This window comes from Ovis canadensis, chromosome 14, assembly GCF_042477335.2.
Source record: "Ovis canadensis isolate MfBH-ARS-UI-01 breed Bighorn chromosome 14, ARS-UI_OviCan_v2, whole genome shotgun sequence".
Lineage (NCBI taxonomy): Eukaryota > Metazoa > Chordata > Mammalia > Artiodactyla > Bovidae > Ovis > Ovis canadensis.
Window position 1 is genome coordinate 57,340,601 of NC_091258.1, and position 17,732 is coordinate 57,358,332.

The window sequence follows — 17,732 nt, forward strand, 5'->3', positions numbered from 1 at the left end:
GGCGCAGTGCAGGCGGGGCGGACTGCACCGGAGGCTCCGCGCTCCGTTTCCTAGGAGCCGGGAAATGGTCCAGGAGGAGGGGGGGCGGGGGGGACGGACGGGGCGCAAGGGAAACAGGAGAAAGAGGAAGGGGAGGAGGAGGAGGTAGGAGAGAAGGAGGAAGGGGCAGCCGACCCGGGGACCGAGGGGACGCCCGGAGCGCAGGCCTCGGTGCCGCGAAGAGTCTTGGCGGTAGACGTCTCCATCGCGCCGCGCGCGGAAAGGAAATGGCGCGTCTGGCCGCGGGCGGCCGGCCGGGCGCCCCCCGTGCTCCCCTCCCCGGCGGTGGCAGACCGCGCGCCCGCGGACGTCACGCGCGGCGCGGCGCCCCGGTAGAGGGGCAGTCGGGGCAGGGCCCCAGGAGGACGGCCGGGAAGGGGGAGGGGTGGCCCTGGCCCCCAGCTCCTCTCCTGCCCGGGCCGCCTCGCAGCCTACTTTCTTCCCAAGTCCCGCCCCTACCCCCGGGCGCCGCGGCGGCGGCTGCTCTCCTCTTTGTAACCGAGGAGTCAAGAAATGTGAGAAACGTGCCCTGTGTTACTTATTTGGGAGCCGAAAATTTATGCCCAGCTGAAAGCGCCCGGGGAAATATTACATCAGATGAAATGACAATGATTAAAATCAGCTTCTCCCCCGCCCCCTCTCGAGCCCGGAGGAAGCCTGGGCGCCGCGTGGCTGGCCGGCGGGGGGCGGGGGGCTGGGCGGCGGAGGGCGCGGGGGCCTGGGCGCACCGCTCCCGGGAGGGTCCTGGCGGAGGCCCCGGCGGGAAGGCGCGGGCTCCGGGGGAGGCGGGTGTGCTCGCCCGGCTAAAGGAAGGGAAACAGCGCATTTTTGTCGCCGAGCGCGGCAGGCGCGGGCGCGCGGAGCTAATTGCGACTCTAATCCTCTGCCCCGCGGCACAGCCGAGCCCCGAGCCAGGAGTCGCCGCGCGCTCCCGCTCGCGCTCGCCGCGCTGGGTTAATTTTGAGCCGGATCGCTGCCCTTTGCGTCCGGGCTCGGCCGAGACGGGGCGCGGGCTACAGGCTAAGGTGGGGGGCTGGTTTTCTCGCCAGCAATCGGAGAAGGCCGCTGGAGAAGAGAGGAGGGAGGAAAGGAGGTGGGAGCGGCGGGAGGGCAGCCGGAGAGCGGCGCGAAGAGGAGGCGGCGGCGGCGGCCGCGAGGAGGGGAGGAGGCGAGGGGAGGGCGGGGAGGGGAGGCCCCGGCGCGCCGCGCCGCGAGGGGCCGCGCGAAGCGGGGGCCGGGGCGGGAGGGGTGGGTGGGGGGAGGGTTGGGGGCGAGAGAGAAAGTAACTCCAGGACGAGACCGGAGCGACCCGCGCAGCGAGCACAGGCTGCGAGGCTGAGCCCGGCTCCCAAGACCGGCGGCTGCGGGGGGCGGGGGCTGCACCCGAGCCCGATCCGCCGCTCCGGCTCCGAGGTAAGCACCGCGCGGGCGGCCACCACTCAGCGACGCGCACCCCTTGTCCCCGAAGTGGCTGCGATACCCGGAAAGTCGCCCGGCCGGGATTCGGACCTGGGCGGGGGCGGCTGCTTTGTCCGGGTGCAGGGTGGCGGGGGCTGACGGCGAGGGGGCACCCAGCACAAAGGCCTGGCGCGGGAGTGGGGGATTGCCCACGTGGGCCGGCCCTCGCCCCGGGTGGACCCTCCCCTCGCGGGCGGTCAGCGAGCTTCCTGCCGCGCGGGGTGGGGGTTTCCTCAGGTCTCGGCACTCGGGCCTCGGTGCAGGGCCGACCGCCCTGCAGGGCCGGCGAGTTTCCGAGGTCAGAACCCGGCTCACGCAGCCTGGGCTTCAGGCTGACTGGGCCCGGCTTGGTGTCCAAATCAGAGCGAGGAAAAGTCTCCAACGGGACGGACGTGCGTCCTGTGACGCCCACCCGCGAGTCCGAAACGGAGCGGGAGGGGCTGGCGCGCTGGTGGTCGTTCCAAGCGCTCGGGGTCTGGAGCCCCCAGGCGGGCCGCGCGGAGACGCGATCGCCGCGTCCGGATCCCTGCTGCCCGGCGGTAGCCCCTGACCTGGTCGCGGGCACCGCTCACACTCGCAAATGCCTCCCCCCTCCCCCGCAGCTGGAGCGCGTTTCCGTCCTCCTGTTGCCCCCCACCCCCGACTGCAAAAAGATAAGCTTCAAGTTTTCACTCCGTGTCTCAAATGTGCATGGAGGAATTTAACTGCACGAATGAATAACAGCATTAGTTTCAATTAATTTTTTTTTAAACCCTGGCAACAATAAACTTTGAGAACAAAAGCGCTTTTACGTCCTTAATTAGGCGAGCTTCCCATCTGTGGTCTCTAAGTGTCTGCCTCCTGATTTAACTTCGTCTTCCGCCCCGCCCCTGCCGCACACCCTCCCGGTCCTGCCAGGCGGTTTGGGTTCCGCGGCCACCCCAGCCCCGCGGCGCCGCCAGCCTGGGCCCAGCCGGCTCCGGCCGCCCCGAAGTTCACACCGGCCGGCGGGCTCCGCGGCAGGGCAGGCGCGCGCCAGGTGGCCCGCCTGCCTCCCTTCTGGCCCACCTCCTGGACAACTCGGCAGGCCCCCGGCTCTCTGGCCCCGGGGCTGGCGCCCTGGGCGCAGAGCTGAAGAGAGTTCTCCAGGCGCCTTCTGTTTACCTTTTATGGTTAAAATAACAGCTTAGCAAAGAAGCGACTTCACGAAGAAGCGATTTAGTGAAATCGTCTCAAGCTGCCGCAGCTCAGCCAGTTTAATCACCCCCAGAGAGCTGAACAACTGCGAGCACAATGGGACACAAAATCATTTTGTGTGTAAATGAGCGTGGCATTCTGCTCGCTTCCCTCTGCTCTGGCGGGCGGGGCTTGGCAGCGGGCGGGCGTGGGACCCGGGGCTCCCGCCTCAGCTCGGAGAAACGGGTCAATACCCAGCCAGTTTGGAAACCCGCGGGGCCGGGCCGCGGAGCCCGGTACCGCCGAGGCCCCTGCAACAGGCGGTCTTGGCCGACCTCGGGAGGGCCGTGGCGCGCGCGGGCTGGGTCGTGGGTTTGATGCGGGTGCTGGCAGAATGAACTTGCGTCTCTTCCTGCACCCACTTTGTGCTTCTGATCTCAGCAGTGGTGTCGGGGAAAGGGTCCTTGTCCAGCACAGATGTGTTTGTCGGAGGGAGCAGTGGAGGTTCGCGTCAAGGCGTACAGCCTGGGGCTTCCAATGGTGAGTGTCGGGTTTGCCGTGAACATCAGGTTGTGCTTGTGATGGAGAAGAGGCTGGGTGAGAACAGGATGGAGCAGCTTTTTGATGGGTACTTGGTGTGAAATGTCACTTCCGAGCAGTGTCCTGGTAGTTGGGCAAATATTGTGCTGTCCGCTTTGATAGAATTTCCACTGGAATTCCTTCCAGCTCAGTTTACCCTCAGTGTGGCTTTCCTTCTGACTCCTCCCCCCAGCAGAGCCTCCCAGGGCAGGGGAACCCATTCCTGAGATGTGTTTTGGTTTCTCAGAACTTGAGATAAGTGACCTGGTTTTCTTTCTTGAAACTTGAGGGAACTCAGGAATGCCAAAAGCAGCCGAGCCTGGACGGCTGTAAATTAAACATCACTGTCTGCTAATGGCAACCCCCACCCCAGTTTCCTGTCAGAGAACTTGCCAGCACACGGAGGGCAGAACAAATCCTAGGAGAATGACCTGAGTGAAATTTGCAGGCTTTGATTCTCATTCGACCTTGGTCCATGTATGAAAACTGGATGTTGACTTTCAAGGCACAAAGTCAATCCTTGAGGGAGGGTGGGGTTAAACCTGCAAGAGATAAGTACAGCTTTAGGTGTGGGGAAGCCAGTGGGGGGAGGGGAGGGGGTGATACTCGGTGTCCACCTTCCCCAGCCCCAGGTCAGTGGAAGGGTCTGCTTAAAACTGATCTTCTCCAGCCCTCCTGCGTAGGGTGTGCAGAATGTCTTCAGGCAGCTTCTGGAGGCTGTGGGACAATCTTATTTCAGGTGGCCAGGGCACGGAGGAGAGTCGCTGAGTGACTATAGGGAGAGGCAGGGTTCATTAGCTGAGCTGCTCTCTCCTTCTGGCCATCTCTGTAACGCCTTGGGGCTTGATTCCCAGGGGATCTAGAATATATCAGGCACAGTCAAGACCTTTCTGGGGGCCTGGGGAGAAGCTGCAGAGGTGCAGGCTGGGCAAACAAAGACAAGTTTTCCTCTCTAAGGAGCCATAGGGGGAGTGGCGGCTTCCTCGGTGACTTTTGCTCTTCCCTGGCTTCTGCTGGAAGAGGCTTCTCTGGGTCCAGCCAGTCTCAGGCTGCATGTTAACACTGCAGAGACCGTGTTTAAAGAGGTAATGGGGCTCCCCAGCCCCTGGAGGGTGGGGGATCCTCTCTGAGCTGTGGTTCCCAGGGTGCTCTCTGAAGCAAGAGGAGACACGCTTGGTAACGTGGCTCGAAACCAAAATACCAAGCAAATTGGATTTGTTCTGAAACATTTTGGGGGCAATAATGGTGAGCATATGTTTCAGTACTGTCATTAGCTGAATTAGCAGACATGGAGCTGCCCTGAGAACACGTGTGTGAGTGAATGTGTGTGTGTGCATGTGTGTATAACTAATCTCCTGTGGCCCAGAGGATTGCCTTGGGGTGTGGGGACAGGCTAGTTGCCATCTGTGTGGTAGGGCATGGGGTCTTGGGAAGCATGTTCAGAGGACAATTATAAGCATCTTTGACTGGGAGACTTGGCACCCCAGACCACTGAGGAGTAAGTCGTGTTTGGTTTTGTCGGTGCTCCCCACAGATGTTCTGGGCAGCGATGGAAGCCTAGATGCCTCACCGCAAGGAGCGGCCGAGCGGGTCCTCGCTTCACGCCCACGGCAGCACCGGCACGGCGGTGAGAGCTGGCAGGGTGGGCTGGGTCAGGGGCTGGTGGCCCCCTTTATGCCCTCTTCCTGAGCACCTGCTCACTGGCTGCCCTTCCTCGCAGCCATAGCCGTGGTGCTCAAGAGATGGCTGTTGACTGGCTGTACAATTATGTATTTTCTCGAAACAAAAATGCTCTTAATTTGATGTGAAATTTACTACATGTATAAAACTCAACGCCTTAGGTGCTGAGGAAGTCACTAATTTAGAGGTGTCTCGTTACTGAGACAAACTTGCAAAAACCCCTGAATCCCAATTCACAAATTGGTGATTCGTTTGTCAGGGGATATTTCACATCTAACACATAAGCCTGCGACCTTTAATTAGAATTTTGCAGTTTGTTTTATGCCCCTGGAGGCTGACACCTTGAAAAAAAATTTTTTTTTCTTGATTTCTTATTGCTAATAAGCATCTTTCTTTTTCTTCCCCCTCTGGTACTTTGAAGAAAATGATGCAAATACACTTAATTACAGTGGTGACCATAATTTGTCAGGCGAATATGTGATCAGGCACAAGCAGAAGTGATCTGATTAGATCTGTGATCACACTGGCAATCAAGGGAGTGCCTAGCTCTGTTGTGGAGAAACCGTTGTTGTGTCCCTTGTTTCCATCTCCAGGAGGGAGGAAGCATGTCTCGGCTGTCTCTCACCCGGTCGCCTGTGTCTCCCCTGGCCGCCCAGGGGATCCCGCTGCCAGCCCAGCTCACAAAGTCCAATGCGCCTGTGCACATCGACGTGGGCGGCCACATGTACACCAGCAGTCTGGCCACGCTCACCAAGTACCCAGATTCCAGGTAAGAGCCAAGCCCCTCACGGCACCGGGCCTGTGGTGGCCACAGGGAGCATGCGAAATCTGCTGCCAGCCGACACACAGGGCTCCCCAGGGTCCCTCTGCTCTCAGACCCGCCTGCCCATGGCTGCTCAGCACAGGGACTTGTGACCGTGAGCTGGTGGCACTGGTGGAGCTCCTGACCCACTGGCAGAGGCCACTTTTCAGAGCCAGCCCCATCTGAAGCTGGCCAGCAGCTGGCTGGAGAACCTCATGTTCCTTCAGGTTCCTCTTGTGTGTGACTCACGCCTGGCCTTTGCAGGAGACTGGTTGTGAGCCATGCTGTGTACTTCTTGGGGTCATTTGGGAGAGAAGTAGTTCATCCTATTTCCAAGTCTTAACGACTGGGATAGTGCATAAGTTCAAGGATGGTGGCGGGGGAGGGGGCGGGGGCACAGCTGCGATTTGTCATCTTTGTTTGAGTGGCCACTGCTGGACCCCCAGGGCTAGCAGCAGGCTCCTTTGGAGTTGGGAGGGGGTGGGTGGCAGTGACTGGCTAAGAATTCCAGGATGTCCGGGGATATCCACAGCTATGGACGAGCATGAGCCACATACCACCATCAGCAGATGAAGGATCTCTGACCAGGGAGCTTTACCCTCTGCCCAGCTCCCTGGTGACCCTGACTCCTGAGCCTGTGGGGGCTCCAGGCATTGCCTACTCCCCTGCTCTTGCCTGTCGGGCATTTTCTCCTAGGTTTCTTCATTGGTATGTAACAGCAGGGCTGACCGGAGGTGGGATGGGTCTCTGAGCAGCTCTGGGCGGTGATGCTGCATGCTGCTGGCTGATCCCAGGACCGCCTGTTCCGGGTACCGCAGGGTGGCCACCGCCAAGGGCTGGCAGCAGGAGGGCCACCCCTGCAGGCATCACCTCTGTTTTAGACATTTAAAATAAAAAGAGGAGATAATTAATCCCCCAGACGCCAAGGGATGTCTCTGGGAAGCTTTCTGATCTAGCCGCCTTGTTGCTGGTGTGGTTGCTTATGGAGGGATTCATAGCGTGTGGAGGTGGCTGCATAGAGAGCGCACTGGAGGCCAAGGGGGTGCCCTGGAGGAGGGACCGCTGGAGGCCGATGCAGCGTCTGGTTCAGAATTTGGGGTGTGGGGTGCAGGTGTGGTTGGAGCTCTCTGCCTCCTCAGACAGAGGCTAGGCCTGGGGCGCTCGTGACCTGGGGACCTTGGGGGGCAGCAGCCAGGAGGCCACGTTGGCGATGTTGGCCTGGCACTAACCGGCAGGGCCCTGTCTAGGATGGGAGATGGATTCTGCTTATTTCATTTCAATTTTGCCTTCTGCGGCATTCACACGTTGTTTGAGATAGATCATCCCTTAATCAGCTGACATTTGCGAGTGACATTCATAAAACCCTTGCCCACCACCTCTCTGAAGAGTGTTTTTTGAAATCAGACACTTGCCTTTCTGGAGTAATCACAACCCAGGCCTGGGAGGGCCAGCTTCCTCATTCTGCCTCCCGGCTGCTGCCTGGAGCGTGGCGGGCGGGGGTGGTCCTCCCCTCCCAGCCATCCAAACTGCACCCCCCCACACACATCCTGCTTTGGGGCAGGCCCCCTGGCCAGGCTGCCTCAGTGGTCCCATGACCTGTGGGACCCTCGGGCCACCAAGATGGGCCCAGGGGGATGGCAGTCTGCATTCTTCCCCGGGGCTGAACCTCAGGATAAATCTGCTGTTCTGCCTGGATGGCTCTGCCTGGCCTGGCCCGCAGGAGAGGTGCTCCCGAGATGGAAGCTCTGGCCTAGAGGCCATGGAGGTGGAATGACTTGGAGGACAGTCAGGACGGTGGGTCAGGCCAGGCCTGACATGTGCGTTGGGCAGCTGTGCTGGCTGGAGCCCTTCACATCTCTCTCTTCCTTCTTTGAGTGAATGTTAAAATTAAAAAAAAAAACAAAAAACAGTTTTTCACTAATTCTGGAAAGAATGATCAGTGGCTCACCCAGGGTCACTGAGGTATAAGTCACCTGGAAATAGAGGATTGTGTTAAGGTCACCGGGGAAGGGGGCTCGTTCTGGATGTCAAGTCCCACCCTGGGCAATGCTGTGAGATAAGGGGGCTTGTGCCTTCACCCCTTCGGACCCTGTGCCCACAGAGCTAGGTCTGGGCTCTCGTTCTTGGTTGGTCAGGGTGGCTCCATAGCAGGGAGCCCCCATTGGTGCTAGTCAGCCCAGGATGGCCATTGGTCCTTGCCTGGAACCTGCCCAGCCCAGCTGCCCAGGACTGGGAGTGGACTCCTGTGTCTGCCTCCACGCTTGCTGGACATCACTTAGCTCCTGCATCACAGCCCCATGCTGGTGTCCATCCTGGCTGTGGGAGGCCACCAATGTCCAGGAACCTCGGAAGTAAACCTGGGTGTAACCACTGAAACATCCAGGAAATTAGAGCCAAAAGTTAAAAAACAAAAGAAGTAAAAAGAAGGTGACCCCCATCAGCTGGGGTCAGAACTGGCCAGATTATTCCTTATACACCTTCTGAAGTCAGTACCCCAAACTTACAGCCTCCCTTGGAGGGTGGCCCGGGGTAGGAACAGGCTCTCTAAGACTTCACAAGTGTCAGTGGGTGCCTTTGAGGTGACTGCCCTAACCTTCCCTCAAGCTGCACACCTCTTTAATAGCTTCAGACCCTGAGGGCACAAGAAGCCTTAGGCTGGGAAGAGATGCTGAACCATGGAAAGACCTAGAACCAGCCAGTCCCAAGATAAGACAGAATGAGAGCCTTCTAGCCTCAGACCCTTAAGACGACCTAGAACCCAGGCAGCCCTGGAATGTGGTGGACTGGGAGTCCCCTAGACCACCAGGATGGTCTGAGGGGTTTGCAACACAGAGGGCCTGGAAATATTGCTTGCTGCACAGAACGCTTGAGCTCAACCAGGAAGGCTGGAGAAAGTTCCGTGGGGAGGCTGACCTGCAGACGTGGCTCTTTCATCTTCTTGCCGGTGCCACATGGGGGCCCTTGGTGTTCTGCTGATGACTGCCCGTGGTGCCTGACGGCCTCAGTCAGTCCTGTCTGTCTCCAGGCAAGCTGGGTGGCCTTCATTCTGATATCTGGGTGCCCGTGCTCTGCTGAGGTTAGGTCTGGGGGAATTTAACACCTAGAATAGGCATGGAGCCCACAGAGCTTGCCAGCAGGGTGATGTCCCCCAGCGCTATTGTCACCAGGCCTGGAGGTCAAGAGGGCTCTGTGGCTTTCGGAACTCTGAGATGAGTTGTATCTGGGTGACCGCAGCACTGGTTTCACAGACTCAGGCTGCTCCACACCTCCCCATGGGTTCTGACCCGCTCACACTCATTTCTGAGGCAGCCTTGACTTATATACAGCCCTACTGGGCCATGTCCCAAGGGAAACGGGGTTAGTCACTCACCCTCCTGGCTGATGAGTGTGCCAGGCCAGCAGAGCAGACAGTGCTGGTGCGGGGCCCCTAGAGAGGCTGTGGGTGCTGTGACCCCTCAGCTTCTACCCGGCCCGTTGCCCTGGGTGGCAGGGGTGAGACAGCCTGGGAGCGGTGACTTGGAGCGGAGGGTGGGGTGGGCTGCCGAGGGAGACGGGAACTTTCCTGGAGGTCCTTGCCGCTGCAGGTAGAGAGGGGGGGGGCTGAGCCTCGACTTGTACAGACTGAGCTGGGAGGCCTGGGGCCGGGATCCAGCCACCCTTCTCCCAGGCTGTACTGAGTCCAGCTGGGGACGCGTGTGCGGCCTGCCTGCCAAGGTGGTGTCCCTGGGGAGACCCTGCTGCCCTCCCTCCTGTTCCTGAGTCAAGCTCTTGATGTCCCCCACCCCTCTTCAGGGGATCCTAACCCTCCCCACTGGGGTCTAGGGTCTGCAGGGGATGTGCAGAGCCTGCCGCCCTGGGCAGTGGGGAGGCCTGGTTCCTCCGCCCGGAAGTGGAGGGGGCCGGGCATCGGGGCTCCCCAAGAGCGTCCTTCAGGTCAGAACCACCGCCCTTCAGAGGATGGGGTGCTGGGAGCTGCCTCCCTCCCAGCCCCCCCTCACTGGTGTGCACACTCTGTGGCAGGTGTGCACACTTACGTTCCTGTGTGTGTGCACACACTGGACACTGGGTGTCTGCCCTGTGACTGCACCCACGTGTGCTGTCCCTGTGGTCTGCCCTGAGCCGAAGCTCTGGGTGGATCGTTTGTAAGTTTGTTGAGTGTGCGTAGCTGTCTCTCTGGTGGACTCGTGTTGTCAGTGTGTCCCTCACCAGGATGTGTCTGGTTCTGCCTGTGGTCGGTGTGCTTCGAGGGCGGAGCCCGTGTGACCCTGTGCCTGTTGCTGGGTGTGTTGTGTCCAATGCTTGTTCATGCAGGTTGGGTGAGGCGTGTGACCCAGGAGTGTCTTGGCTGGCTTACACGTGTTCACCAGGCGTGTGGCTGTGGGCTGGGGTATCTGATGGTTGGTGGGGGCTTTCTGGGCGAGTCTGTCAGGCAAGGGTTTGTGTGCATGGGACAAGGTGTCTGTCTCATTGTAGTTTTCCAGGCCTGTCACCTGTGTCAGCGGGCAGGGGTATAGAGCTGGGTGTGACTCTCTCTGGCTATAGCTGGTGAGTGTAGATGGGGCGTTTGCATGTGCTGGTTGCCACGCTGGTGTCCTGGCTGCCACTGGTGTGTGCACACGTCCTTTTCAGGCGTGGTATAGTCCCAGAATCACTCATGTAATGCCCCTCACCCATCCAGCAGGGTGGGCTCTAAGGAGTAGGGGGCGGGGCAGTAGACCAGCCCTACCATCCCACATCCCACCTTCCATCTCTCCCAGAATAAGCCGCCTCTTCAATGGCACTGAGCCCATTGTCCTGGACAGTTTGAAGCAACACTATTTCATCGACCGGGATGGGGAGATTTTCCGCTACGTCCTGAGCTTCCTGCGGACATCCAAACTGCTGCTTCCTGATGACTTCAAGGTAAGTCCGCAGCCGGCGGCTCCCCGGCACAGCCTGTGCGGTGGCATTACACAGGGGACGCTGTGACTTAATAAGCGGACCCACGGTTGTCATGGCAACCATAAAAACTTAAACGATGAAGCCGAGGGCTAAATCAGTTTTTCTAAACTAATTTTGTTTTCTCACATTTTTAGCTTATTTATCAGGGTGTAACAACAATTAAGCAGCGACAGCAAGCACTTACCCCAGTTGTATGCTGAAGGACCGTCATGTGCTGGAGTTACAGGAGTTAGAGGTTCCCAAAGCTGGTCCTTGTCGGCACTTGGCAGAGGGAACACCCTGATCCACACCGAAAAGAACTTTAAACAAAAGTTCTCACTCCCCGGTCCTGGGATGAGCCTGTCTGCAGCAGCCAGCCTGGTTCTGAGAGTCCTGCCTCCAGGGTTGGACTCCTCTGTGGCTTAGGGATCCCAGAGGCAGGAAATCCGGGCTGGGACTACCCCAGCTCCAACCAGCAAATGTCCTTCCTTCCTTCCAGCACCCAGAGGACCCATTGGTCCTAGGGCCGTTTTATCCTTCATTGAATTCAGTTTCTGGGTGCCAGCAACTGAACTCAGGCTAAAAATGCAGTGGGAGAAGGCAGATATAGGTCCTGTGCTCACAGTGGTTATAGTTTATGGGGTGATAGATGTTGAACAGAAAACCACTTAAATTCCACAGGGGCAGAGAAGCAGGAAGTACTGTGAGAGGGAACCACGGGGAACCTGGCCTGGGTGGGTTTGGAGGGAAGAGTGTTTCTCTGGGTGATGATGGAGAAACAGAGGCAGAAGGGTATGAGGGCCTTGGGGGTGAGGAGCAGCGAGGGTAAGGAGCTAGATAGGTGGCAGCCTGGGGCTGTATGAACTGGGAGGGGAAAAGCAGGAAGAGGCTGCAGATTGCGTCTGGTCCCTGAATGCAGAGGGAGGGTGAGTAGGGGCAGGACCCTCCGATCTGTTGTGTGAAGGATGTGGAGGGAGCAGGAAGGCGGAGGCAGCGAAGGTGGAATGAAGTGGTAGATTCGATTCACATTTGGGGAAAAGATGCAAAAGCCACAGTGTGGACAGTGGGGGTCAGGGGGCTCTTGAGGGTTCCCCTGACCTGCAGCTTGAGTCCTGAGTGGATGCGTGGAGGCCCGGGGTAGAACAGGCCGAAGCAGCCCATGCCTGTGTGGAAGAACTTGTGGGGCGTCTGGGGGAGGCACTCTGGGCTTTAAGGAAGGATGTGGGGGTTGCTGGTTTGCAGATATCATTTAAAACCTCTAGTGGATGAGAACAGGGTCCCCGCATGAAGCTGTGATGAACTCTTGTGGTTCTTGACAGGATAGGTTCTTGACTGATGGCAGGTGTGGGGTGACGCTGAAGGCTAGGGTCAGTCAGCAGGCAGAGTGACCTAGGGCCAGCGGTGTGGGCCCAGCTTTAGGGATTGGGCTTCCTTGCCTGCTCCCAGGGGTCCTCGGGCTCACCAGTGGGACTTGAGCTGAGTGGTTTGGTCATGGGTCATCAGCTGCTCAGGGCTGGGGTGGGTGTGGGTGGACATGTGTTTGAGGGGGCAGGGGACCAATGTCAGGGCCTTGAGGGGAGGTCGGTGTGAGCCCGCCAGCCTGGGTTTGAGCTGCTGTTGAGAGGTGGGTGGCCCCCCTCAGACACCTCCTCACACTGCTGGCCAAGGCAGGGACCAACCTTGCTGCTGACCTTTAAGCTTCACCCACTCTGAGCTGCGTGATAACATCCATTTTATAGATGAGGAAACTAAGGCTCAGAAAAGGTCTGGTAGATGCTGCTGCTGCTGAAAATCCAACCCAGGCAGGTCCCTTTCACCTCCCTGGAGGACAGTGAGCATCTCCAGGGAGGGAGGCAGGGCTGTCCTGTGCCCACCCCAGCCTGTCCTCTCAGAGAAGGCAGCAGGTCCCCAACCATCCACATAGCCTCAGGCTCTTCTAGTCTAGCTTCCAGGTCCTTCTAGAAACTTCTCTCTGCTTCGGGAGAGGGGGATGAAGCTTCTCCTGTGGCTTAGGGCCCGATGGAAGGGCTTACAGGGTCTGGGACAGGTGCACACCAGCCACTGCCCTTGGGCGGAGGCCAGACGTTTTGGGGGGCACACTCTCACCGGAGCCTCACTTTCCGGATCTGTACAATGGGGACAACCATCCCAGCCCACACTGTGCTGGGGGTGGGGGTGGGGGCAAAATTCCCCCGGACTTTGAGCGGGCGGGGTCCTGGAGCTCTGGAGCCAGAAGGGCGGACCCCCACCGCCCCCACCGTATGCGCATGCCTGCAGGACTTCAGCCTGCTGTACGAGGAGGCGCGCTATTACCAGCTACAGCCCATGGTGCGCGAGCTGGAGCGCTGGCAGCACGAGCAGGAGCAGCGGCGCCGCAGCCGGGCCTGCGACTGCCTGGTGGTGCGGGTCACGCCTGACCTGGGCGAGCGGATCGCGCTCAGCGGCGAGAAGGCCCTCATCGAGGAGGTCTTCCCCGAGACCGGGGACGTCATGTGCAACTCGGTCAACGCTGGTTGGAACCAGGACCCCACGCACGTCATCCGCTTCCCGCTCAACGGCTACTGCCGGCTCAACTCGGTGCAGGTGAGGGCCGGCCGCTCCTGCCTCCTCCCGCTCTGCCTCCCCGAAGCCCTGGGGCTGCGGCAGAGGGAGAGTAGTAAGGGGGAGGCCGGGTCCCTAGGATGGCGAGGCCCTCCGTGCCATCTTACAGAAAAGGCAACAATGTGTCGATGCATAATTTATGTCCCGCTCATAATTAAATGATGGCGCCTGGGGGATGGACTTAAAAAAATTGATCTGTGCTTTTTTTTTTTCCAAAAGGATGTTCTATAAAAATGGCCTAGAGTATTTTCAACAAAGTGTGCTTCATTTGACACCCAGAGTCTGACTTTGGATTCAAATTAAACCCAGGCAATAGGAGCAGCAGGTCAGAGGCTGAGAGTGGGGGCGGTTTGGAGCCCCCTTCCTCATCATGCTGACCTGGGGCCACCAGCATCCACGGCACAGCTTCCCAGAGCATTTCTAGACTGGTTTTCCCCACATGGGTCTAAAAGTTGGGAAGCCCCTGATGGAGTGGGGGCCTATTTTCCACCTGCTCTTCCAGACCCAAGAGCAGACTCCTGCTTCAGGCTTGGTTGGGGCAGAGCGCACTTGGTAGGAAGAACTCTGTAGGCTGTCCTTCAGAACTTGCTAGTGAGTTGCCGGACACAGGTGTCAGACACACTGACTGGGCCTCCCTCTCACAGAGGCACAAACCCACGTGGACACGGAGACCTGCAGAAACGGGAGAGAACTCCTCTCCACCACGAGCTCCCTTGAGCTGATCAGGCCCCAGGCCTCAAACCATCTGGGATTCCTAGCTCAGGGAAGCAGGTGGCTGCCCTGAGGCCAGGGGCCGGGTCTCTGCTGCTGGGGCCTCAGTGAGGGAGGGGGACCCAGGACCATGTGTCTGGGAGAGAGGGGCCCAGTCAAGGTTGTGGACCCCCGAGGGCAGTGGGATGGCACCCATCCAGGTTTTATCTCTTAAGGGGCCCTGACCCTTCTGTGGCTGCCCCGCTGGTGGTTGTGCCCAGACCCCTGTCAGGAGAAGGTAACTCACCCTGCCAAGTGCCCACCTGGCCCAGGGGGGCAGACTCTTGCGTCTGGGCTTTGCTGACCCCTGTTTCTTCCCCGGCAGGTCCTGGAGAGGCTCTTCCAGAGGGGTTTCAGCGTGGCCGCATCCTGCGGGGGGGGCGTGGACTCCTCCCAATTCAGCGAGTATGTGCTTTGCCGGGAGGAGCGGCGACCACAGCCCAACCCCACTGCTGTCCGAATAAAGCAGGAGCCCCTGGACTAGGCCCTGCCTCAGTGTCCACCTGAGGCCCCTTGGCCCTAGGGACACCCCCAGGGACCTGGAAACAGTGCTGGGGAGTTCTGCCTACGCCTTCTTAGCAGTGGGCATGAGACTGAGGGTGGGGCCGGAGGGTCCAGAGCCCGCCTGGGGAGCCCCAAGGCCCAGGGCGTCATAACAGAACGTGGGATGCTGGAGGCATGCCCACCAGAGGACCGTGGATGTGACCCAAAGATGCCGAGGGGGGAACTCGCCGCCAGTCTTCTGGGCCCCTGGGCTCCCAGCCTGGTACAGCACCCTTGAGGCTCTGCACGTGCAGAGGCAGGGTCAGCAGAGGCCGCCCTGGTCCACTCCAGAGGAGCTGTCCGTCTTTCTCCATGCGGCAGACTCCAGTGGGTCTCCTTGCGTCAGAAATGGCTTATTTTTCTACAGTATTTAAGACGGAAGTAACTGTCAATGCACAAGTCAGAGAGGCCGACAAGGACCCCTGCTTCTTTATCTGGTGCTCAGCTCAGTGGGACGCGGCAGCATGTCTGTGTGGGGGCGGTGGAAGAGCTGCGGGACCCTCTGCCCAAGTTCCTGCAGAACAGGACTTGGAGACTCCTGGTCCCTGCTCTAGGGACAGAGGGCAGGCATGGCAGTGCCGTTGGGGCTGAAACGGCCCCCATGGGGTGGGGCCGCTGGGAGGAGGGTGGTGTGGGCGTCGGGGAGGGACCTCTCTGGGACCATTCGAGAGCCTGTCTTTGCTGCCGCTTGGGGCACAGGCCACACTTGAGCGTCACTTGACCTACTCATGCCCAGGGGCTTTGGTTTCTATCTGTGTACACCCACACGGGCTCCGAGAGAAGTCACTCCCCGTCGGGATCAGCACCGGGGCCACGCTGCATCCTTACCTCAGGAATGGGCCCCACGGTGAAGGAGCCCATCTCTCAGCAGCATCCTCTGGGTCCCCAGCTCAGGAAGCCGTCCTGCACTCTGATTTTCCCACAGTCACCTGCATTACTGAATTTTTAATTAAACTATGGTTACACTAGTCTGCCAGTAAGACCGGGACACAGTCAGGCCTTGGGTTCTTGGCCCCAGATTCCAACGAGGACTGCCTGTTAGAGTCCTTGCAGACCTGCTGCCTCCCAGATGACAGGCCCAAAGATGGACACCCTCTGTCTTGTCACACTTCCCCTCCCCAGATGGCTCTTCCCCAGGGGCTGGAGAAACTGCAGAGAACTGCTGGGCGGGTGGGGCGTCCCGGCCGGCCCCACCCCTTGTACGATGCCTGTAGACTTGTATATGATTCCTTTAATATTGTAAAGATGCTGATGTACAATTGTCGTGTGTTTGTGTGAACACATTATGTTCCTAGTTCATGCCATAAATGATGCTATAAAGCGAAAGACTGAGGCTCCGTCCTGTGCCCAAGCGGGAATCCAGATTCCAGCATTCCGTGCCCTGCAGGGAGCTTTGGGGATGAGATTCCTTGGGTTCCAGGGAGGAAAAACCAGCGGCGGTAGTTGGGGGAGGGGCAGGGACGAGGGTCCTGAGCTGGCTATTTATTGCTTTGGGGTGTTTCCTCACGGCTGTACCTGGGCAGCACAGTTTCTGAATTCTGATTCACAGCCCCTAACCAGATACAAGCTGAGGGATGGCAGACCAAAGGTGTCCAGGGGAGCTTTTGACCCCAGTTTTCAGTGTTTGTGATTTTTCCCTCTGGTTTTTTTGGTTGAGGGTTGAGAGGCTGAGGTCCTCTTTGGAGCACCACAGAGCGGTAGGAGAAGGTGGCAGTCCCCGGCCCAGGTCAGCCTGGAGACATGCAGCCGGCGAAAGCATGGGGAGCTGCCGGTCCCCCTAGGTCGGGGGGGTGGGTTGCAGGGGGAGGAGTTGGAATGTATTCACCAGAGGTCCACTTTTAATGAGCCTGTTTGTATTTTCCCTCAAAGTCCTTATGTTCTAACTGAGCAAGAGCCTTTTCCCCTGCTGCTAGGGGCCACCAACCTCGCCCTGCCTGGAGGTCATGCACAGCCACTCCTCTGAGGCCACAAAGCTGTTGCCATCCCACCATACAGTGAATTTGCTGGACAGACTTGCCAGCCTTCTTTGCTCAGCAACATGCCTACAGTTGGCACATGGGCATTTTGGCTTCTGAGGTTCACATCTGAGAGGAGGAGAAAGTGTTGTGTTTATTAGAAAGGAAGTCTGGTGAAAACAGCTTAGTGGCGTGTGCGTTTATGGATTTTTCTGGCATGATAGCCAGCATAGTTGCCCGTTGGTGGAGATCCCCTAACATTTTCAAGCAAACATCTTTGATTAAACCATTGTACTAAAAAAAAAAAAAAAAAACCATAAAAAGAGTAACTACCTTACTGAATGTTTCTCTTAATTATTTCCTTACAATTAAGTCAAACCAGGAAGTTTGATTTTATATAATCTAGGGAATTTCTAAATTTGTAGAGAAATACTATGTTCCCAAAGTAATGCTAAAATTCTAAGATAGTCCCCATAAACAATAAGTAAAAACATTTTTATACTTCCTGGAATGAATACACTATATTGTAAGTAATCTCTTGATCACAAGCCAGCAGTATAAATGTTACTTCTGCTCTTCATAAATTATTCTTGATTATAAGCAACTGGACAGCTGACTGTGCCAATACTTCCCTGTTTCCCACCAGGCCTCTCTGCCTGTGCAGGAGAGAATTTGTCAAAGCCACAGCAGGAGATGTTGGCCACTGTCCTGATCAATGGGGCTCAAAACCAGGTCACAACACTATTATCTTTAAGTTTTTTTTTTCCCCCCAAAGCTCCCTCTTGACTCTGTTCCATAGAATAAATAAAGGATATTTTATAAATTATACACCCAGCTCTAGCGCTTTGTTTCTCACCCATTGAGGCAGCCACAAAAAGGTACTCTGGCGTGGATTTCTCTGGAGCCACTGCCCCCACACTTGTGACTTGGCTTGACCACTGAATAAGGACCTTGAGTAGCCCTAGTCCCACATACGGAGCCTTCTTGGTCTAGGTGAAGAGTTGCTGTGGAGGGTTGGGCCCTTTTACACTGTCTTCATTTTGCTCATGAGTATATGTGAACCAGGGGCTTCCCAGGTAGCCAGTGGTAAAGAATCCACCTGCCAGTGCAGGAGACACTGGTTCTATGGGTTGGGAAGATCCCCTGGGAGGAGGAAATGGCAACCCTGGAAAATCCCATAGACAGAGGAGCTTGATGGGCAGTAATCCATAGGGTTGCAAAGAGTTGGACACGACTGAAGTGACTTAGCA

The 17,732-nt window shown here is 58.0% G+C and overlaps 1 protein-coding gene across 5 annotated transcripts; it reads left to right on the top strand.

Annotated features, from left to right (window-relative positions):
• The first annotated feature begins 1,213 nt into the window (after nucleotides 1-1,213).
• On the top strand, nucleotides 1,214-15,853 carry KCTD15 (potassium channel tetramerization domain containing 15). Of its 5 annotated transcripts, none has more exons than XM_069550319.1 (8): nucleotides 1,221-1,452; nucleotides 3,094-3,192; nucleotides 4,189-4,316; nucleotides 4,766-4,858; nucleotides 5,505-5,680; nucleotides 10,471-10,615; nucleotides 12,911-13,216; nucleotides 14,310-15,853. In XM_069550319.1, exons 4-8 carry the CDS (start codon nucleotides 4,793-4,795, stop codon nucleotides 14,466-14,468), a joined length of 852 nt encoding a protein of 283 aa, XP_069406420.1. In that variant the 5' UTR covers nucleotides 1,221-1,452; nucleotides 3,094-3,192; nucleotides 4,189-4,316; nucleotides 4,766-4,792; the 3' UTR covers nucleotides 14,469-15,853. The 5 variants fall into 5 exon arrangements, with proteins under 5 accessions (XP_069406417.1, XP_069406420.1, XP_069406416.1 ...); XM_069550318.1 differs by having other exon boundaries at nucleotides 1,260-1,452; nucleotides 3,097-3,192; XM_069550316.1 differs by lacking the exon at nucleotides 4,189-4,316 and having other exon boundaries at nucleotides 1,214-1,452.
• Nucleotides 15,854-17,732: the final 1,879 nt, after the last annotated feature.

Excerpts from the sequence above, each read along its gene's own strand:
- KCTD15 (XM_069550316.1), top strand. The coding sequence starts at position 4,793 with ATGCCTCACCGCAAGGAGCGGCCGAGCGGGTCCTCGCTTCACGCCCAC. Across the intron at positions 4,859-5,504 it reads ACGGCAGCACCGGCACGGCG|GAGGGAGGAAGCATGTCTCG; the intron begins GTGAGAGCTGGC and ends TTCCATCTCCAG. Across the intron at positions 13,217-14,309 it reads GCCGGCTCAACTCGGTGCAG|GTCCTGGAGAGGCTCTTCCA; the intron begins GTGAGGGCCGGC and ends CTTCCCCGGCAG.